Source organism: Magnusiomyces paraingens (assembly GCF_902498895.1).
Source record: "Magnusiomyces paraingens strain CBS 517.90 genome assembly, contig: contig1, whole genome shotgun sequence".
NCBI lineage: Eukaryota > Fungi > Ascomycota > Dipodascomycetes > Dipodascales > Dipodascaceae > Magnusiomyces > Magnusiomyces paraingens.
The window spans coordinates 203,671-225,693 of NW_022474067.1; the positions used below are offsets into that span (position 1 = coordinate 203,671).

At 42.5% G+C, this 22,023-nt stretch overlaps 6 protein-coding genes across 6 annotated transcripts; 5 read left to right on the forward strand and 1 right to left on the reverse strand.

The window, feature by feature from the left end:
* Nucleotides 1-1,030: 1,030 nt before the first annotated feature.
* Nucleotides 1,031-4,078, forward strand: SAPINGB_P000077 (uncharacterized protein; the record flags this gene model as incomplete). The annotated part of the gene is made up of 1 exon (XM_031994802.1): nucleotides 1,031-4,078. One exon carries the CDS (start codon nucleotides 1,031-1,033, stop codon nucleotides 4,076-4,078), a length of 3,048 nt encoding a protein of 1,015 aa, XP_031850693.1.
* Nucleotides 4,079-4,426: 348 nt separating this feature from the next.
* SAPINGB_P000078 (uncharacterized protein) lies at nucleotides 4,427-8,445 on the reverse strand (the record flags this gene model as incomplete). Its single annotated transcript, XM_031994803.1, has 2 exons — nucleotides 4,427-5,551; nucleotides 5,662-8,445. 2 exons carry the CDS (start codon nucleotides 8,443-8,445, stop codon nucleotides 4,427-4,429), a joined length of 3,909 nt encoding a protein of 1,302 aa, XP_031850694.1.
* A 1,322-nt stretch (nucleotides 8,446-9,767) lies between these two features.
* Nucleotides 9,768-10,487, forward strand: SAPINGB_P000079 (uncharacterized protein; the record flags this gene model as incomplete). The annotated part of the gene is made up of 1 exon (XM_031994804.1): nucleotides 9,768-10,487. One exon carries the CDS (start codon nucleotides 9,768-9,770, stop codon nucleotides 10,485-10,487), a length of 720 nt encoding a protein of 239 aa, XP_031850695.1.
* Nucleotides 10,488-10,890: 403 nt separating this feature from the next.
* On the forward strand, nucleotides 10,891-12,441 carry SAPINGB_P000080 (uncharacterized protein; the record flags this gene model as incomplete). The annotated part of the gene is made up of 1 exon (XM_031994805.1): nucleotides 10,891-12,441. The coding sequence occupies one exon, from the start codon at nucleotides 10,891-10,893 to the stop codon at nucleotides 12,439-12,441; it is 1,551 nt and encodes a 516-aa protein (XP_031850696.1).
* A 967-nt stretch (nucleotides 12,442-13,408) lies between these two features.
* Nucleotides 13,409-15,172, forward strand: SAPINGB_P000081 (uncharacterized protein; the record flags this gene model as incomplete). Its single annotated transcript, XM_031994806.1, has 1 exon — nucleotides 13,409-15,172. The coding sequence occupies one exon, from the start codon at nucleotides 13,409-13,411 to the stop codon at nucleotides 15,170-15,172; it is 1,764 nt and encodes a 587-aa protein (XP_031850697.1).
* Nucleotides 15,173-16,365: 1,193 nt separating this feature from the next.
* SAPINGB_P000082 (uncharacterized protein) lies at nucleotides 16,366-20,379 on the forward strand (the record flags this gene model as incomplete). The annotated part of the gene is made up of 1 exon (XM_031994807.1): nucleotides 16,366-20,379. One exon carries the CDS (start codon nucleotides 16,366-16,368, stop codon nucleotides 20,377-20,379), a length of 4,014 nt encoding a protein of 1,337 aa, XP_031850698.1.
* Between the last annotated feature and the right edge of the window lie 1,644 nt (nucleotides 20,380-22,023).

The window sequence follows — 22,023 nt, forward strand, 5'->3', positions numbered from 1 at the left end:
TGATGTGGATTAATGTCATAATTAAAAGCCTCGATGGTACTTGGTGGGCTATTTAAATTGGAAGGACCATGTTGGTGATTTCACAATGGACGATTATTCTAGAAGGTTTGGCCGCACAAATGACTTTGATAGTAGGTTCTTTGCAACGCTTTGCAAAAAGCATTAATTTTCAATTGATTAGACTATGACAAGATGGATTTTTTATGAAATATTAGAGTTTTTTTTTTTTTTTTTTTTTTTTTTTCAATGTTAATTAAATCATTTTGAATCTGTTTAATTGATGATATAATTTGTTCCTCAAATTGAGGGGGGAGAATATATATATATTTGTTGGTAAGTATTTTGAATAGCCAAAATTACAACTACATATTCTTTTAATTGACTTATGTCCTACGTTGTTTCAATTGGTTTCTTTTTCTGAAATGTCGGTACTCGAGTCCCGCCGGTACTCAATTGGGACTTTTGGAAAGTCACAATTTGAATATTTTTTTCTTCATTAAAAGTCCCGTCCAAAAAAAAAAAAAAAAAAAAAAAAAAAAAAAAAAACCTCTCCATTCCTTTTTGAAATATCCACTTAAAATCCCACCCAAGCATTTATCTTGATCTTCTATTTTTTTTTTTAAATAAATACCTTGTGAAATCTGATCAACTTTCATCTTTTCAGCATCTTTATGCTTCTTCAGCAAAACCTCAGCATTGGCCCGATTTGGCTCGTCTTTCCTGCTGTTACAATTTTGTGTTACTTTTTTTGGTAGTCTTAGAAAGGCTTGCGTTTAAGCAAATTTCCCATACTATTATGGACAAGCCCATAAAAAAAAACAGCCGCCCCTTGCCTGCCTACCTGCCTGCCTGCCTACCTGCCTGCCTGCCTACCTCCTTAATTAATTCGTCCAGTCCATCCGGTTTCTCACTACCACCCTTTTTTATATGAATAAAAAAAAATAAAAAAATAAAAAAATCTCCCACTTATCAGCCTGCCTGGATATTCGCATTTCCAACCCAACAAGCAAGCAAATAAGCAATTAATAAAATGTCCTGGAGCAGACAAAAGGCCCAGACGACTCTAGGCGGACCGCCGGAAGACCCGCTCACTGATGATCATCTGCTCAACAACTCTCACATCTCCTCACTTCTGGGTCAAACACCATCCCCCCGAAGTGAAGCAGAGGCAGCAACAGCAATAGCAGCCGGCACCCGGAACCCAACTTCAGAAGAGCCGGCCAGCACCGCGGACTTTGAAACTCCAGACGAAGGCAAAGTCACCAGTTCAGCTTCCATGTTCCATTCTCCTCCGCCAGTAGACCCAGCACGCAAAACGTGGCTCGATGAAAATGCAGAAAAGGAGTCTTATGGGAAAACATCATCGTCAGTATCCGATGACAATAGTCTACTTGAAGCTTCCCTAAACCCTATTGAAGATGAGTATAATGACAATAAAGAAGACGCCTTTGGATCGTCTAAGCCTCCTCTTACTCCAGTCGATGAGACATCCAGCATTGCATCCTCGGCTTCATCAGTCTCTTCTCAAGCAAACCAAACCTCAGACGCAACAACTAGCACTTCTTCATCTGGAGCAATTCCATTTGCCACAACAGCTGCTAGCACTTCTTCCACCGATACCAATAAACCATCTGTTGAAAACGGAAATGGAAACGAAAACAAAAGCAGCTTGGCTGCCGAAAAGGCCGCATCTCAGCTTCCTGCAGTTCTTTCCCATACCATTGAAAAGTTTGTGGCCGGACTTAAAGCCCCTCGTTTCAAATCGCCTCTCCAGCCCTCTGCAGTGTCTCTACTTTATCAGACCTTTTACGAAGAGTTCAATGTCAAGGCTGATGAGTATCTCACACAAAGTACCCTTTCATATGGCGAATTAGCTAACGGAAGTTCGCAAGCCAATGGCTCTTCAAATCCAACCAGCAACGCATCAAATTCTTTCCCTAATAACTTCAGTAGTAATGGACTTACGACTCCGGAAATTTCGCTTAACGCTTTGCATTTTAGAAAGCGCGAAATCAAAATGGAAACATACGAGGAGATTGCAGAAAAAAGAAGAGAACGCGCCATGCGACCGATCCGCTTGAAGGAGTACAATGAAACAGCGGAGGCTCGCTCAACATCACTTCTTTATAAGCGGCTATTCAAGCCTGTGGCTGGTACTGACGTTGAACGCAACCAGGAAATCACGCAGCGCATTGTGGCTCTTCGCGCACTGCCTCTTACACCCAAGTTGCTGGACTTTGACCTTGAGATTGTGGAGAATGAAGATGACGAGAGCTTGGGCACAAAGCATCCCAAGCTCACTCAGAAGCATCTACACCAACTGCTGGAGCCAGTTGCCGAAAAGTTTAAGGAAATGGATGATGAGCAAACGCCCGCAGGCAAGCTCTCTGCCTTTCTACAAGGCCACCGGCTTCTAGTCGAAGATGTGATTTCCAGTCTTTATCCATGCAAACAGATTCCTCCTCCAGAACCTGCCCCCATACCTCAGCAATTACCCCCACCTACAGAGCAGCCTTTACAGCAGCCCCAGGCCCCAGGATCTAATTCGTCGCCATCAAAGACCACGTCCAAGCTGCACTCGCTGCTTCCAGACACGAGTCTCAAGCCCAACTTTCTCCGGCGCACATCTCTTGCGACGGATGCGTCAAACTCGCCGCGGCGGTCATCCATTTTGAGCGCTCAGCAGCAGTACCAGCAACAGCAAGACCAGCAGCGCCGCATATCGCTTTCGAGTCTATTGATCCATAACAATACAGGTAGCAACACCGATGCCATCACTGCGGTGGCCAACCATGCACCCAACTCGAGTGGCAGTACCTCAGGAAGTGGCCATGGAGGTGGTGGTGGTGGTAGTGGTACAGGAGCAGGGAATCTCGGGATGGGAGTACGGACAAGCGCAGCTGCGGCCGACTCGATTTTACCGCTGCTCATCTACACCATTGTGCAGTTTGACATTCCTGATATTTGGCTGCAGCTGGCATACATTATGCGGTACCGAAGCTCGGCAGTGACGTCCATGGGCGAAAACGCGTACCCACTGACGAACCTGCAGGCGGTGGTTGGGTTCATTGAGGCGACGACGTTGGGGTCTTTGGGTGTTGAAGACCAGGAGAGTAGTAGTGGTGAGGACAATACTTTAGAGGTGCTTATGACTGAGTCGCCGTATGCCAATGATTTTACAGTTTTCACGGACCCTCCGTCGTCGATTCCATCTGGATATCAGGGCAGTGTGCGGTCGCGGCTGCGGCACCATCGAAACACCCAGTTTTCATCAGAAATTGCTGCTGCGTCAGCAGTTGCAGCGGCTGCATCAACTTCAAACCCTCATCCACAACCGCAAGTTATGATTTCGCTTGCCCCAGATCCGACTGAGCTTGTGAATTCTGCAGATCAATCAATCAAAGCGCTGGGGACGACGTTTGGTAATAGCTACCGGTTTCTGATGAGCAAAATTAACAATGCACGTGATGGAGATTTGCAGCATGAAGGTGGAGGAGGACCCATGGGGGCTATTGGTAGTGATGGCACAGAGCCCAGGAAAACAGGCCGACCACGGCACTCGAGTCTGTCGAATGTTGTGTCTGCAGACACGCTGTCGTCGTCACCACCTCCGCCACTGCGGCGAGGACTTACACGGCAAGCGTCTGTGTCTAGCATTAAGGCTGGAGGGCTTGGGAGTGGTGCGTCAAGCACGACATCACTACCGGAGTTTGGGAGCAATTCTAGTACAGGTGCTGGTTCTGGTTCTGGTTCTGGTGTTGGGTCTGGGATTGGGATTGGGATTGGTGCGCATAGCGGGTCAGAGCCATTGTTGGGCCGGCTTGTACGGACTCTTCGAAACAATAGTGGGAACGAGCAACAACAACAGCAGCAGCAGCAGCAGCAGCAGCAAGTTCCGGTATCAGTGCCAGTGCCGGTGACGGTGCCAGTGACGGTGACAGTTCCTGGGAAAGTGGCACCACCTGTGGAAGAGCTTTTAAATAAAGAGTGGACGAGTTTGACGATGAAAGATGTGGAGGTGTTGCATGGAGAATATAAACGGTTGGTAGAGGTTCTTCGAGCTTCCAATGCGTTTTAATAGTGTTGGGGGAGGAAGAAGTGGGGGGGAGATTGAAGAGTTGAGTACAGATGAATTGGTTTGTTTGTTTGTATTTGTTTATATATAAGCAGCGCACTTTAAGCTTTTATTTTAAGTTTTCTTGCAAGACAGAAAAATATGCTTAAATTTAACCATGAATACTACTACTTAACTCACTTGCTCACTCAAATCTAAAATTCAAGTATATATAAATAATAAAATATGAATAAAATACATTTGTTTATACCAAAAGATGAAAAGACTATATGGAAAAAAAAAAAAAAAAAAAATGAAAAACGAATATAAAAAAAAATCAACTTTTTTTTTTTTTTTTTGAACTTTTTGTTTCTAATTGTTGCGTAAAAACTCCATAAAATCCATCGACTCGTTATCCGACCCACTCCCACCAACACCTTCAGCAGCTTCCGCAGCACTGGCCACAAACACGTGTGGTGGACCACTTTCATTATGCAAACTTCGTGCACGAGCTCTAGTACCACCACTGCTACTATTACTATTACTACCAGTAGTATTACTATTATAATTGTTATTATTACTATTAGTAGCAGACTCAATGTTTGGCGTTCCTTGTAAGGCTACTGTGTTAACCGTATTTCCACCACCAGAATGGTGGTGTTGGTGTTGGTGTTGGTGTTGGTGTTGGTGTTGGTGATGATGAGGTGTAGTGCCAAGTCGTCGGAACGGTTCCTGAGACACCGAGCCTCCGGGCCCCAAATCCATTGTATTTCCACGACTGCGGCCTACTGTGCTTGGCGACTGGCTGCGGTCGCGTGTCTTGTGATGTTTAAACAAGTGTGGCAGGTGCATATGATGGTGATGAGCTTGGGATCTAGCCTGATGTTCCCAAATATTTTCAAAGTCAGGAGAGTCTGTTGTTGTTGTTGTTGCTGCTGCTGCTGCTGCTGCTGGTGAATGGTCGTCTGTGTCGTCGGAAGGTGAACGGAAAAGTTCAGAGTCTGTACTGGATGCAGGCATTGTGAAAGCTCTCGGCAGACCAAACTTACGGCCGTGAGATGTAATATGGGAAGAAGGGTGATGATGGTGGCGGGTCTCGTCCTCCGCACTGTCCTCCAAAATGGATTCAGTCAGGAGGGTGTGTGGGGCAGTTGGGTCTGGTAAAAGGTGTGGAGAAGATGAGGATAATGATAATGATGATGATGATGGCGGCGGAAGTGGCAGCGGTGCTGGGAGGGGTGCTGTAGAAAAGGCAGATGCAGGGAATATAGATGATGATGATGATGAAGAAAGAGGAGGACCTTGTACAGCTTTACCCTTGGCAGCTGCAGATGAAATGCTTGGGGTTCTACTATGTGTAGGACTTGATCCTGGGGTTGGGCCTATATCGGAGACGGTGGAGACTGAGGAGACTGAAGGTCTAGGACCCGAGGGGACGCGGAGAGATGAAGAACGGGCCATTGGGTAAGACTTTTCGTCTAGCGAGAGTGAAGAGTTCTATATTAAATGGTTAGAGTTGAGACACAGTGAGACATGATAAACAAATAAATAAACAAACAAAAAACAAAAAAAACAAAAAAACAAAAAAACAAAAAAAAAAAACTTACCAAACTTGATGCGGGCTTGGATTGACCCGCAAGAGATGGCGATGAGGAAGATGCAATAGAGACAGAAGTGTTACGTCGAAGTGGTGAGATTGCAGAGGATGCGATCGATGGACGAGCCGGAGTTGCAATGACTGTTGGGTCGTAGTTAGTATTACCGAAAAAGCCTTGGACATTATCTGCAAACACGGGTTGGTTAGAGTCTTGGGCCATTGGATTTGATTCAAGAGCAGACCCAGAAGACGGTGCCGCGTCTTCGCTATGGATTGTGTCGAGATGGTATAGCCGTTGAGGCCGTCCTTGTGGAGCTGCTAAGCCTGGTGGTCCTGGCAGTCCTGATGGGGCAGTTGTTACTGAGGATCTGATAGATGAGTTACCGGTAGAAGGTCCAAGCATTGATGGTGCTATGGATCTTGTTACTGTAGAAGTTGCAAAGGCTGCTGCAGCTGCCGATGCCGACGACGAGTCCTGGAACGAGAACGAGTCCCAATGCTTGAATCCTTCTGGTGGGATAGATGTGAGGGGTTTTTGTTTACGTTGTGGATGCTGGCGTCGTGTTTGAGTACGTGAAAGCCCATCGTCAAGTCCCTTTGGTTCCTCGAGATTTCCGACTGAGGCATCCCATAGGGGTCTAAGAACTCCCCAAAGTCGGGAAAAGAAACTTTTGCGATGAATTTGATTTGGATTCTGTTGGTTTGTCTGTTGTTGTTGTTGTTGTTGTTGTGATAATTGTTGATGTTGTGATAATTGTTGTTGCTGTTGTTGCTGTTGACGTTGTTCCTGCTGCTGCTGCTGCTGCTGCTGCTGGTTTTGAAGGTTTTGTCCTTGTTGATTATTGTGATTATGGTGATGATGGCCTGTATGGGTTGAATGGTTATGAGATACAATATAATCGATATCATAGTCACCACCAGGGTAGTACCCTGCAGCTTCTTCTTCATCATCGTCATCTTCATCATCATAATCTTCATCTCCTTCCTCTTCTTCTTCTTCTTCTTCCTCTTCCTCCTCCTCTCCTTCTTGGTCATGCTTGGGTGCTTGTTTTAAATATTCATCTTCCACAAAAGTGGACCCAGTAGTATTGGTACTTGGGTGCGGAGTTGGCCGTCCGGGAAGTGGCGTCAACAGAGTTGAAGTGATTGAAAGCTGAGCTTGGCGTTGCTGCTGATGTTGCTGTTCACTATCGGACGATTCATCCACACTAATTCCCGGGTACGCACGGCCCGTATGCACACTGGGGATTTTGGAAATCTCATCAAGGTGGCCTTGGGATTGGCGGTTATTATTATTATTATTATTATTATTATTATTATTATTATTATTATTTGTATATTGGGCCGGGATGTTGAGAGAGTATGTAGAAGATGAAATTCCCGTTGTTTGTCCGTGAGTAGAAGCTGTCACGGACTTGTTTCGGGCCTTGCGTTCGCGCTTAGCTTCACGAGCACGACTGGAGCAAGGGAGTACGCCTTCACGGAAAACAAAGACAAAGGAATCTATAAAGCAGTTAAATGGTTTCATCCAGGCAGCGACCAGCGCCAGCCAGTAGATGGGTTCATGGTTGTATGTTCTTGAGCTTTCATTGGAAGAAGATTTGGGAGCAGAGGATTCCTCGCTCAAGTGGCGGTAATATACAAACTGTTGGATAAGGGGGAAGATGTAGAGGAGAACATATGTTAGAGGGTAAATGAAGATGGAGTTAAGTTGACGTTCAATGATGGAGCGACGTTTACTGAACCTTTCGACGCGTTCGCGGTTGAGTTGTTCTTGGATTGTTTGAGTGATATCGGCCGAATCTGGGATGATTGCATTATTTCTAGAGAAGGAGTTTCGAGGGGTTGAAGGTTTTTCATTCCAAGGTGGTCGGTTTTTTTCAGAATCTTGGGATGAAGAGTTTGCAGCTCGATCAATATAGGGGTTTAAGAATCCCAGGCCAGGCATATATGAGAGCCATGACTTGAGTCTAAGGTAGACACGTACAGGTGAGAAAGGTTTTAATGGTGGAGAGAGGGCAGTTTGTTGAAGGTTTTGGTCTGATGTTGAAGCATCTTGGATGGCCTTTGCGACATTGTAGAGGTGGATTTTGACGTAGACAAAGATTGCTAGATAGATGATGGCGATAAGAAGAAGAATGGTTAAACGTGGGATCCAAGCGAGAACGAGGGAATACCAAAGGGGTCTAACAACAAGATAGCACCATGAGGTGAAGGCAGTATAACCGGAAAGACCAACCATTCCTACAGAAGCAAAGCAGAGAGGGATGAAGATGAAGAAGAGTAAGTAGATTGTATACCTGTAACGGTAGAGACCACCTTTGAAGTGTGGTTTAAAGATGAGAAGAGCAGTATGGATTGCAAGTGCTAGAATGGCAAAGTCAGATGCTTGGATGATTGCAGTGGTGAGGAAACCGACAGCATCGCAAAAGGCGATATGAGGAGAGAGTAAGTAGATATCTGAGTGAAGGTAGCGAGTAGGATATGTGATTAGGATGATAGCTTTGAAGAGGTCCATGATGATGAGAGCGAGAGTAAGGTCGTGTCTAAATTGATGGACTCTTCGACGTTTTGTTAATGGACGAGATTGATGATGATTTCGATTTTGATTTTGAAGTTGTTGTTGTTGTTGTTGTTGTTGTTGCTGCTGTTGTTTAGAGATTTTCCAGTTGTCGTATATCGGGATGCCATACCACCAGAGCAGGACCAGCATGCCGGAAGTGATGCTGAGACACGAGGACGTTATGGCCAGGATACGCTGGACATAAGCCTGGTGGTTTGACATGGGAGTCATGTGGGATGGTATAAAGATTTGAAGTTGATAATTATTGATTGATAGTCTAAGAGAGATGATAATTTGGTAGGAGATTTCTTTATATGATTGATTTCTATTTTTTTTTTTTTTTTTTTTAAATAGAGAATATAAAACTTCAAAGGGTTTTTTATTTTATTTTTTTTTATTTTTTTAATAATAAAACCCGAGAGAAATAAAAATAAAAAATAAAAAACCAAAGAAATTTGTCTTGGCCCTTTTTTTTTTTTTTTTAAGGAGAAAGAAAAAGAGTCTTTAAAAGACAAAGAAGACACAGGGAAAAAAAAAAAGTTTTTATAATAATAACAAATAATAAACTTAAGATGAAAAAAAAAAAAAAAATTAAATAAAATAAAATCTTTTAAGAAAGAAAAGGAATTTCAAATGTCCTCCACAAACTGCTGGGCCATTGTGTTTGTTAGTTTTTTATGTGTGTGATAGGAATCTGGGGAAAAAAAAAGTGTATTTATGTGTGTGTAGACCTAAATAGGAGCAGATAGAAAAGATATGGAGGGGGTTTTTTTTAAAAAAAAAAAAAAAAAAAAATGGCAATAAATATAAATATAAATATAAATATAAATAATAAACTATTATATTATTATTTATTTATTATTTATATATAATGACCAAATACATGTCAAAAAAAAATCTGACAATAAAAAGATGACGATGATGATAATGATAATTGATGATAATGATAATTGATGATAATGATAATTGATAATAATGGGAAAAGAAAAAGAAAGAAAAAGAAAAAACCCCTTTTGAAAAAAAAAAAAAAAGAAAAAAAAAAAATTCTCCAATTTAGGACTTTCTGGAGACTCCCTTAAAAATAAAAATTAAAAATAAAAAAAATTAAAAAAAAATAAAATTTTTCTTTTTTTTTTTGGTTTAAAATTTACCAACAGAAAACAAGTACAACTGCTGTTGCTACTTTTGCTGCTGCTGTTGCTACTGCTTCTATTGTTTAGACTTGCCGAGGTCCTTTTTTTTTGGTTGGTTTAGTCAGTCAGTCAGTCAATCAATCAATCAGTCAAACTTACGTGCGTACGGCTGATAAACTCTTTATATAAGCAAAGAGCCCTTTTTTTTTTATTTTTTTAATTTTTTAAGCTTAAAAAGTTTTACATGTCTAAATTAAATAGCTCTCATAAAATAAACATTAAAATTTAAATTCAAATTCAAATTCCTTTAAGGTAAAACTCTCAACAACTTTACCTCTTTCTTTCTCTACAATCTGACATTCTTATTAATATATATATATTTCACCTTTAAATATTCAACATTCAACACATACATAAACTATGCCAAAATCTTTTGTCCCCCTAGAATCAAACCCTGAAATCTTCTCCTCTCTAAGTCACCGCCTTGGTCTCGGGGAATCTCTTGCCTTCCATGATGTCTTTTCCATTGATGACCCTGATCTTCTTGCCTTTGTCCCCCGTCCAGTATCTGCCCTCATCTTAGTCTTCCCAGTCTCAGAAACCTACGAAGAATATCGCAAAACTGATGATGCAACCCGTCCAACTGATTACTATACAAGCGTTGCAGGAACCCCAGCTCAAGACTCTCTTTGGTACCGTCAAACTATCCGCAACGCATGCGGCTTCTACGCTATTCTCCACGCTCTTGCCAATGGTGTCCACGATCTTCAATCTGACTCATATATTGAATCCCTAATCAAACGTACTGAACATGCTACAGTCGACGACCGTACTCATATCTTGGAAAATGACACAGAGTTGGATAAATTATATGCCTCTCTCGCATCAAAGGGTTCAACACAGGCCCCAGATGCTTCCGATGAAGTTAACTTACACTTTGTATGTTTTACACGAGCCAGAGGGTCCGGCCATTTTGTTGAACTCGATGGTCGCCGTACAGGACCAATTGATTTGGGAGAATTGGATAAGAATTCAGATATGCTTAGTGATAAAGTTCTTGATCATGTTCGATCATTTATGCAAAGAGAAACAAAAGACCCGTCCTTTTCGATTTTGGCTCTGGCGCCGTCGTTTGACTAATGGAAACCGGGTAGTTATATAAAGATTAGTAATTGATGAGTCATGTATAGTTGTAACAAGTCTCTCTCTCTTTTTTTTTTTTTTTTTTTTTTTTTTTTTTTTTTTAACTTTTTAATTTTTATTTTAATTTTTTACATGTAAAAAAAAAAAACAAAAACGTAAATTCCACCTTTCCCCTCCTCCTCCCCCATCAGTATCACCACCACCAACACCACCACCAAATCATCATTTAAACCTCCTTTGTATCCATATACATATATATATTTTACTCATTTTCATTTTCTTCTTACTTTTCCCCTCTTATCCCTTTCAATCTTATAAATAAACAAAACCCAAGTTCTTTCAAAAATTACATCTTTTTGACTCAAATCTAAAAAAAAAAAGAAAAAAAAACCATCTCGCAATGTTTAATGGCCAGCAGTCCCAGATCTATGGACTGACTCGCCAGCAACAACAGCAACAACAACAACAACCTCCACCGCAGCTTCTATCTCCACAACAGCAGCAGCAGCAGCAGCAGCAGCAACAGCAACAGCAACAACAACAGCAGCTGCAGCAGTCATCTCAATCATCTGCAAATTACAATGCTATGCGATCTCAGTACCCTCAATACCCTCCTCAGATGACCATGGGAAACGGACCTATCCCTCAACAACAACAACAACAACAACAACAACAACAACAACAACAGCAACAACAGCAACAAGTTTCTCAAGATGGACTAATGTCATACAAGCAAGCTTTACTTTCCAATTCAAACAATATTAACAATATCAATAATATCAATAATATCAATAATATCAATAATATCAATAATATTAATAATATCAACAATAAACCGAGCTCTGGCTCTGCATCGGCTAATGCCCTTCGCCAACTAATCAACCCTGGTGGAGCTTCTGTATACAACAATAATAACATTAACAATACGGAACAGCAGAATCAACAAAATCAATCTACAAACAAAGATGAAGCTTCTGGCGCTCAATCTATAGCCACACCATCGGCCTCAACATCAACGCTCACTACGGGCTCTAATGTCTCCACCACCACCACTACCACCAACACCAACACCAGCACTAACACCAACAATACCACCGCAGTCATTTCTCAATCCAACATGTCAACTCCTACTCCACAAACAGACGATGACAAGGTTTTTACCTGGATTCTGGAACTTATGCATGGTCCCAACTCAGAACAAGCCCTTTTTGAGCTCGGCAAAAAGCGAGAGCAATATGATGACCTGGCACTCATTCTATGGCACTCGTTTGGCGTCATGACATGTCTACTCCAGGAAATCATTTATGTATACCCCTTGCTGTCACCACCACAGCTCACATCTAACGCCTCTAACCGCGTGTGCAATGCCCTAGCATTGCTCCAGTGCATTGCATCCCATGACGCCACTCGTAAACCCTTTCTTGATGCCCACATTCCTCTTTTCCTTTATCCGTTTTTGAGCACTACCCCTAAGTCGCGGTCCTTTGAGTATTTGAGATTGACCTCTTTGGGAGTCATTGGTGCACTTGTTAAGAATGATTCACCTGAAGTGATTCAGTTTTTGCTAACCACAGAGATTATCCCATTGTGTTTACGTATTATGGATTCTGGAACAGACTTGAGCAAGACGGTTGCGATTTTCATTTTACAAAAAATTCTAATGGATGATGCTGGTCTCGAACACATTTGCCAGACATTTGAGCGGTTCTCTGCTGTGTCAAATGTACTTGCGGATATGGTTAAACAGTTGGTGGAGTCGCCCACCACGCGGCTGCTCAAGCATGTGGTGCGGTGCTACCTACGTCTGAGTGACAATGTACAGGCGCGCAACCAGCTCAAGACTGTGCTTCCTGAGCCATTCCGTGATGCAACTTTTAGCAATACGTTGAAAGATGATAGTGCTACCAAGCGGTGTCTTGGACAGCTTTTGTCGAATCTTTCTGATCCTTGATCTTTGAGTTTGTAAAGTACAGGGAGGAGGTCTTTCTTTCTTTCTTTCTTTTTTTTTTTTTTTTTTTTTTTTTTAAAAAAAAGAGATAATAAGTTTGTGTAATTAAAGTGTAATACAGGGTGTAACAATGGATTGTAACAAAATAAAAAAATAAATAAAAATAAATAAAAATAAAAATAAAATAATAAAATGTAATTGTAACAAAATTTGTAATTAAAATTTTTTTTTCTTTTTTTCTTTTTTTCTTTTTTTTTTATTTTTTTTTTTTTTTTTTCGTTTTTCGTTTTTTTTCGTTTTTCGTTTTTTCGTTTTTTTTTTTTTTTTTTTTTTATTTTTTTTATTTTTTTTATTTTATTTTATTTTATTTTTTTTATTTATTTATTTTTTTTTATGAAAGTGACGACGATAAGACCCATTGAAAACAATAAACAACCTTTCAAATTTTGATCTGAAGAAGTTCTTATTTTTAACTATAAAATTGAAAAATACAAAAAATACAAAAAAAAAAACAAAGTCATCATCAAAGGGAATATTTAAAATATAAACAAAATATTTAAAAAAAATTTTCCCTTTTTTTTTTTTTTTTTTTTTTTTTTTTTTTTTTTTTTTTTTTTCTCATCTCTTAATCAAAAAAAAAAAAAAAATTTTTTTTTTTTTTATCTTTTTGCGCCCTTTTTTTAAAATTTTTTTTTTTTTTTTTTTTTTAAAAAAAATAATAATAATATCATTTTCAATAATCAGCTTCAACACTTGAATTTTATTTTATTTTATTTTTCCCATTTTTTATTATCTTATTATTTATATATATTTTTTTTAATAGCAATAGAAATTAAAAGGTTTTTTTTTTTTATTGTCTATCTCTCTTTTTTTTTTTTTTTTTTTTTTTAAATTTTTTTCCTCTTTCATTTTAAAAATTAACCGACCATATTCTTCGCTCGACCCGAGCGGGTTGCTACAAATAGAAGCCATGCAGACCGGACAAGGCGCGTCGGCAGTCGTCGACGACGTGACAGGAGGCTCCATGCAAACTCGCCCACTCATTGCGCCCGTCAAAAAGGTGGCTCGTAGTGTGTCTGCAACTACCATGGTTGCTGCACGGACTTTAGAATCAATTCTTAATTCGTCGCGTGGAAGCAGCAGCAGCAATAACAACAACAGTGGCAACAGTGGCAATAACAGTATAAGTCAAAACTTATTACAAGCCCCAGTTTTAGAAGAAACTTCCCAGAGTGTGCGTGAAGTATCACCATTTGGGGACCATCATCCTACGTTGATTAACCCGCGTCAGTTGTTGCCCAGTGCTATCGATCAGTCATATGGCAGTCGCGTTGGGTTTTCTGGGCAAACGACCTCTTCTACTACTACTAATACTACTACTAATAATAACAACAACAACAACAACAACAACAATAATAATAATAATAATAATAATAATAACGGGCCTCAATCACTGGCCACAGGGAATGGACCATACCTGTATGGAGGTGTTGGTGGGAATGGGATGAATGGGGGTCACTCGGGAATGCAATCATCTGGGTCTCCAGTGTTACCGCCAATCGGCTCTCCGGACGCAGGGAAGAGCGCTGGCGGGACCAGCACAATGTTTCGGGAGCTGAGGCGAGGCGGGGAAATGGCAGGCTATGCACCTTATGGGTATCGTAACCAGCCATCACATCAACAGCAACAACGACAACAACAACAACAACAGCAGCAGCAGCAACAACAACAGCGACAACAGCAGCAGTCTTCAGAGGGATACTATGGCTCAGGTTTGGGAGATAACAACACATATGGACATTATGTGGAAGCCACGCCGGCGTTGGTTCCACAGGGCAATGGAGGGTTTAATTTAGGAATGTATGGAGGGTCTTCTTCTTCATCTGTCAATCAAGGGTCTGGTGGAGATGGGAGTGGTGGGACAGTAGGATCAGGAACAGCAGTGCCAACAACGGCAGCAGCTATAGCAGCGGCAGCAGCAGTTGCAGCATTGTCATCTTCATCGTCGACAGGGTATGTGAATGGCGGTGGTAGTGGGACAGTTGTTATGGGGTCCAGTGGTGGAGGGTATGGAGGAACAGATGGGGAAAATAATGGTGAGGGGGATGTTGAAAATAATAATAATAATAATAATAATAACAATAATGGTGGTGGTGGTGGTGGTGAGATTTTATCATCAACAGCGGTACCGTTACCATTACCAGCACTACAGCAACCAGCTCAGACCACAATGATACCCGTTCCGGGTACAAATCCCAATACCCAGACTTGTTCAGGTGATGGGAATACCAACAACAACAGTTCTTTGACATCGACAAAAACAACAACAACAACGACATCAAGGACAATAACGACGACATGTGAGGAGTGTGGGGAAACATTTAGGAATGGTGGGGAATTACGGAAACATCAAAAGGTGAGCCACCAGAAGCAAAAGTACAAGTGCCGGAAATGCGGGGAGTTATTTTCTTCAATTGCAGATCGACAAACACATAAAAACAATAAACATTTCCCCAGCATTGAGACGGTGGTTAAACAAACACATTTTGAAGAGTTCCCAGAGGGGTCTCGAGTACATGGGGTACGCAATGCGCGTGGGTTTTTTGATTGTCCAAGTGCATATTGTTCATTTACAACACGGATTCCATCTTATTGGTATGATCATATTCGCAGTGTGGAACATGTTGGTGGAGAGGATCCGCAGAAGCGTAAACGTCGTGGGAAGAAGAGTTGATTAGGAGATGGAGAGAGATCTTTAATGAATTAAGTGAATTAAGTGAATTAAGTGAATTAAGTGAATTAAGTGAATTAAGTGAATTAAGTGAATTAAGTGAATTGAATAAAACTGAATTAAATGAATTAATTGAATAAAACTAAATGAAATGAATAATCAGAAATAAAAGGTTGTGTTCTTCTTTTCTTTTCTCTTTTCTTCTCTTCTTCTTCTTCTTAAGCTTCTACTTCATCATCATCATCATCATCATCATCATCATCATCATCATCATCATCATCATCATCATCATCATCATCTTCTTCTTCTTCTTTCTCTTGTGATAATACAGTTGATGCTGCTTCTACGGTTGCTTCTATGGTTGCTTCTTCTTCTTGCTGGTACTGATGCTGGTGCTGCTCTTTTCATACATTCACATACAAAAAAAACAAAAAAAAAAAATCGGCTACGCGTTGCCGCACACACACCCATTTTCAGGGTGGTTGTATTTGGTATATTGGCTGTAATAATAATAATAAATAAATAATAAATAAATAAATAATAAATAATAAATAAATAATAAATAAAAATAATAAATAAATAATAAATAAAAATAATAAATAAATAATAAATAAAAATAATAAATAAATAATGATGGGGTGGTTTTGTTTACTTTTTTTATTTTTTTTTTGTATGTGGATTTTTGTTTTTTTTTTAATATTTTTGTGTATCTCCAACGGTATCTGCCATATTGGGAAACCCTTTTAAACCCCCCCCAAAAAAATCTCCAAATATATATAAAAGTCTTTTGGAATTTTTTTTTCCCTTTTTTTTTTTTTTTTTTAAATTGAAAAAAAAGGAAGGGAAAAGAAGATTAAGAAGAAGAAGAAGAAGAAGAAGAAGAAGAAGCGACCAAAAAGAAAGATTTCAGGGGAATTTTATTTTATTTTATTTGTTAAAAAAGTCCAACCTCCTCCCCCAAAAATAAGATAAAAGTCTTTTAATTAAACAAAGACTAAATTCTTTTTAATTTTTTAATTTTTTTTTATTTTTCATTTATTTTTAATTTCAATCTTAATTTCAACTCTCCATTCTTATAATTATTTATTATTATTTATCATCATCGTAATTTTTTTATTTTTTTATTTTTTTATTTTTTTATTTTTTTTTCTCTATCTTTCTATCTTTCTAATCTTTAGAAATCACCACCTACTATCATGTCTTCCTCATTTATAAAATCTTCCAGCTGGTTCAGCTCACGACAGAATCGCTCCACAGACTCTCGCAAACAACAACAACAACAACAAAACTCAAAACTTCCACCTGGCCTTAATCAAAATAATCATCCTCAAATTGCTTCTTCAACTCCAACTTCAACTTCATCTTCTATAACTTCACCTCCTCAAAGCCCAGGTGCACGTCGTTTTGCTGCTGCCATTAAAGCAAAACTAGTCCCCAAATCCTTTTCTTCTTCCTCCATCTCATCTTCTTATTCCTCTTTATCCACTTCTACAACTTCTTCAACCATAGTCTCTGCTTCTGGCCGTGGCCACCATCATTCTTCTTCTTCTCGTGCTCTTTCGCCAGGTTACTCTTCAGAATCTTCTTCAGAAGCAACTTCAACTGTAAATTCAACTCTAACAACTTCAACTACTACAACAAATTCTTCTGCCCGTTCTTCATCTTCTCATGCCCCTTCACGCGTACCTTCGCCAGTGTCGTGTTCGGCTGTAGGAACTGTTAGTATAGATGGTGCATTAGGTGGTGGCGGCAGCAGCAGTCGTAATAGTGGGGCTGCCATCCTCCCTGGTGCTGGTGGTGCTATTGTTAGTACAAATGCACATACAAATGCACATACACATACAAATACAAATACTACTGTCACAAGTACTTGTGGGCCGGGATCTCAGGTTCCGGTGGTTGGAGTGGCACCATCATTATCATCATCATTAAAATCAGCTTCAGCTTCAGCTTCAGCTTCTGTATCAACAGTATCTGCTACAATAAATACAACTTACCCGCCTTCATTCCTATTCCCATCCACTAACTTCCCTCAGATCACGCAGCTGCAAAATCAACAACCGGCTCCGGAACTCATTGCCGACCCCACGGTCACCACCAATAATAATAATAATAATAATAATAATAATAATAATAATAATAATAATAATAACAATGCCTTTCCACAGACACTTCTCCCAGACCCGTTCGGATCTCTCTTAAGCCCTTCAATACCCATTGTGTTTGGTTCAAACAATCCCTTCAACTCTTTCCAAAATGATGTTTATCCTGTTGCAAGTACAAGCACTTCTTCTAATGCCATCTTTTTTACAGCCCCACCAAGCTTCCCCCTATTGGAACCCCCACAGTTCCCACCAGCAACCCACCAGACAATCTTGCACGAATCCACAGACATCAACAAGAGTAGTAATTCTACACTGCCGGATTTTACTGAAACAGCAACTACAAAACCTATCAACAGTAGTAGTAGTAATAATAGTAATAATAGTAATAGTAGTAATAGCAATAGCAATAGTAATCGCGCCAACTCTAACCTCCCAAGAGTCAACTTTAATTTCTCGTCAAGCTCGTTTGCGTCATCGGCAAAACTCTCTAGCAATAATACTAGCGATGAAAGCCCTCCAACAACTTCATCGCTGCCTCCCCATGATACATTGGCCACAGTTACAGCCCCGGTTACGGCCCCTGTTACGGCTCCAGATCCTCCCCTGGCATCGACCAGCGCAACAAGCCTTGTTCGCAACGGCACCGAAATCAGCACCTGCTCTTCCATCGGAACCCTTCCTGCCGTCGGCTCTACGCCTACCTCTCAACAAACCCTAACTTCAGATGATCATCCTCAACAACCGTCCTCTCCGCAAGCAACATCAGTAACATCAGTAACATCAGCAGCAGCAGCAGCAGCAACAGCAACAGCAACAACTACCACTACAAGCTCTCCATTTGCCTCTCCATACCAACCCCAGATTTACCCCTCATTGTCTCATGTCTCCATAGGTGGATCTTCAGATTCCCCCCGGCGAGCCTCGGCCTCTGCAAGCCGCCGCCGACTCCTAAGCTTCAGTCTGTTGCGTTCTAGCTGGAACCGCACCACTGAAAGTCTTTCTGAGAGCTCTGGTGCAGGTCTTATCAACAGTATGTTTGGTGGGGGGAGCGGCTCAAACAGCGCAAACGGTAGCTGCACTAGTCTTGATGGTGGTGGGGTTGGCGCTTCTTCAGGGTCCTCCTATGCACTCCCACACTATCACCTATTTGGCGTTCCAAACGAAATCGATTTTTACAATTACTCGCCAGATACTTGCTGCTACGCTAACAATACTCACCCAACAAGCTTTGTACCGCCAGGGCCTGGAACTGCAACAGGTATGGATTTTGCTCCGAGTCACTCTGCCCAGCTAAACCCAAATAATGATTCGGCAATCTTTGCACCTTCCCAACAGACTCCTGTCGGCATAAGCCCATCTTTTGCATCCACATACGATCTCTCACTCGCATGCGCAGTTCCTGCAACAGTCTCGGAACGACCTACAACAAATTCTCTTCTGACAATTGACCCTCCTCTATCTTCTGGGTCCCGCTCTGACCCGGAAAAACCTCCCATCCAACCATCAACCCCTCAAAATACTAACTATCATCCTGCATTCAATGCCCCGCCACAACAAGCTATCCCCCAGGATCTTAATTGGCCCGTCTACCACCCTAATGAACTGTTACTCCAACGCTTCATCAATAAAAATTCCGTCATGCGCGTCTCCGAGATGCGCGTGTACCAGCTGCGCCAACAAACTCGTGAGAAATCCCAGCAACACGCCTCTTCTACCCTTTATACCCAACATGAAGAAGTCTCTTCCTCAGCATCCCTATCAGCAGCTCGTAGAACTACAAGCAACCCACCGCCCCTCGCACCAACGTCATCTCACGGCTACAACCCATTCCATCGGCGCCCAAGTGCCGTCTCCGTAGCCTCATCTCTATCGTCACTGTTTCTACCCCTCGATGAAGAAGAAGATGACCCTTCAGCCCTCATTGAACAACCAGCCCTGCTCCGTGAACACTCCCACACATATCTTACCCGCGGCGCGTCAAAGGGTACCATCTATGTCACCTCCGAACGCATGTTCTTCATCCCGCGTGCTCCACGCAAAGACTCCCTCGTCCACGGGTGCACCTCCCAGCTCGAGTATTCTGTATCCATTGCTGACCTAGACACCATGAAGGTCGTCCAGTCAACCCGCGGCCAATGGTTCTTTGTAGCCTACAAACACCTCTACGTCTGCACGTTGCCCTTCAAGTCTAAACACCGTGCGTGGTCTTTCCTCAAGCTTCTTGCAAATATCCGTTTCGAGCAAATGGTCCGCAGAAGACTCCCACCAAGATACTCTGTTCCAGACCCATGTCCTGCCGGCTGTCGTTCCGCTCAGGGCCCTGTCCCCCTCTGCGCTAACTGTGCAGCCCTCGATCTCAAAGACTGGCACGCTGCAGATAACCACCTCCCACATTATGACGAGTCTGAGTACGCCGTGGGCCGTTACCTTGTCGATCTCGGCTTACTCCCAGATCCTGCCGTCTTTGATCGCGCTGAATCTTCCATTGACCCAGCTACCTTGCTTGCCCGCGCATGTGCCCCCCCACACCTCGACTTTGCAACAGGCCAGCAAGCTGAAAACCCTCTCGACTACGTGCTGGTCCCACAACACCAACCCCCTGCATCAACTGTGGCCGCCGCCAATGCAGCAGTTGCAGCCGCTGCCGCCGCCGCCAATTCTGCAGTCGCCGCAACTGCCTCTGCAGTTTCTGCAACCACTGCAACCACTGCTGCTGCAACACCACCTCTCACCCCGCTAACACCAACAACCACCGTCTCGCCACAACTCGTCCCAGTCAACACCACTTCTGCAGCTCTCGGCCTTACACGCACCCTCTCAAACTCTTCTGGCATTTTCCCCTCAATCGGTCTTGAGTCATCTTCCATTGTCGCAGTCCCACTTACCGCCCCGCAGCTCTCGTCGCCTCTCTCTAGATCAACATCTGTCGACCTTCCGCCCTTGTCTCCAGTCAGATCGCCTTTAAGCGGATCTTCCACAGGCGGGGCTCCATGGCCTCTCATGACCCGCGCAAGAACTTCCTCCACTTATGCTTATCACACACGCATCAATAGACCCCCCACAGGCTCTCGTCATGCCCATTCTCACAGTCTCCCTAGATTTTAAATGAAACAAAAAAAAAAAAAAATTCATTCACCTACCCTTTTTGCATATTTTTTTTGTTTGTTTGTTTAAATAGTTATTATAACAATAATAGTTTAACATCTTTTTAATATACTTCTGTATTTTTTTTATATTTATTTATGAAATCCACCGCTGCGATCTGAAAAACTCGTAGATCCGTGCAGTCTTGTTCACATCAATCTTGATGAGTTCCCGCGCAGTTCGTTTCTTCAGAACTCCTCCAGACTTGAGCAATTCCCTAAACAATGTTTCCTTGATTGCCAGGTACGGTTTGGGTAGAATCCGTAGCTGTGAACATAACATCTGCTCTTCAGGTGACAACAGTTCCACGTCCGCAGCTTTGGAAATGTCCAACGGATTCGCTGCAGGTTTCCGAAACAACCGCGCACTAAGCGACGCCAGCCGCGCAGCTGTCGCAGCCGCAATCTCATCAGGATCAGGTCCCAAAGACCCAGGAATCGGTGTTGCACTACCGCCCCGCCCACTCGCCGCCGCTGCCGCCGCCGCAGCAGCACTCACTGGCACACTACTGTGCCGCGATGCCAAATGCGGCGTTGCAGCCCCGCTCCGTCCATTCCCACCGTATATTATATGGTGATGATTTGTCGCGTGCAAGTCCGTATGCCCTGACGTCGCCCCATGGTGCGCCCGTCCAGAGCTTCCCAGTCCAGCCGCATACCGCGACGACGACGCTGCTGCCATTGAGTTTGCTGTGAATCGTGATCCTCCGCCGTTACCGTTGCCACCAAAACCATTACCTCCTCCACTTCCACCGTTGCCACCGCCGCTACCATTGCCACCATGGCTTGCCACCAGGCTTAGTGTTGCCAACCGCACAGCCTTGTCTGTTTCATACTTTTGCGCATCGCTAAACGTTCGCAGTCCATTACGCCGGTACTCCTGCAGCTCCGCAATCCGCCGCCGACACTGCAATTCCGTAAGAACACTTGTTGCAAACTGCTGGTAATCTTCTGGCGTTAGTAGCCGTGCAAAAACCCGGATCCGCGAGTTCAAAATATCCTTTTCTTCTTTGCTCCGCTTTTTGTCTAGCGCAACGTTTTTCCGGTACTCCAGCAAACCATGATCCAGCATGACGCGTTTGCGCTCTGCGCGCGACGTCAGCCGCGAGTTGTAAATGTCCAGAACCGTTAGCTTCAGTTCTACCTCTGTCTCATTGTCTTCCGGATCAAAAATCATGTCCTTGACTGACATTTCTGCCTCGTTTTCGTACTCTGTCTCAAACTCTAACCGACCAGGCATGTATCCTTGGACCTCATGACACGATGGCACAGACGCTGTGGGTTTTTGTTTTGGGGGTAAAAGTTTGCGTGACTTTGCGCGCCGGTCTTCGATACGCTGCCGCCGCCGCTCTGCAAACTCGGACGGATCAATGCTAAACTTGCGCTTTAAATTGGGCACAGGGTATGTTTCTGATTCCAGGTATACTTTTTTGTAATGCTGCTCAACCTCTTCTTTAGATCGACCGCCAATATGGTCTGCAATATCTTGCCAGTTGCCAACACCATGACTCTTCATGCCTTCAATCAAAAACAGCTCTTCGTCTGCGCCCCAGTCCTCGTCAAAAATCGGATAAGCATGCTGCTCGACAATTCGGTAGTCGTGCCA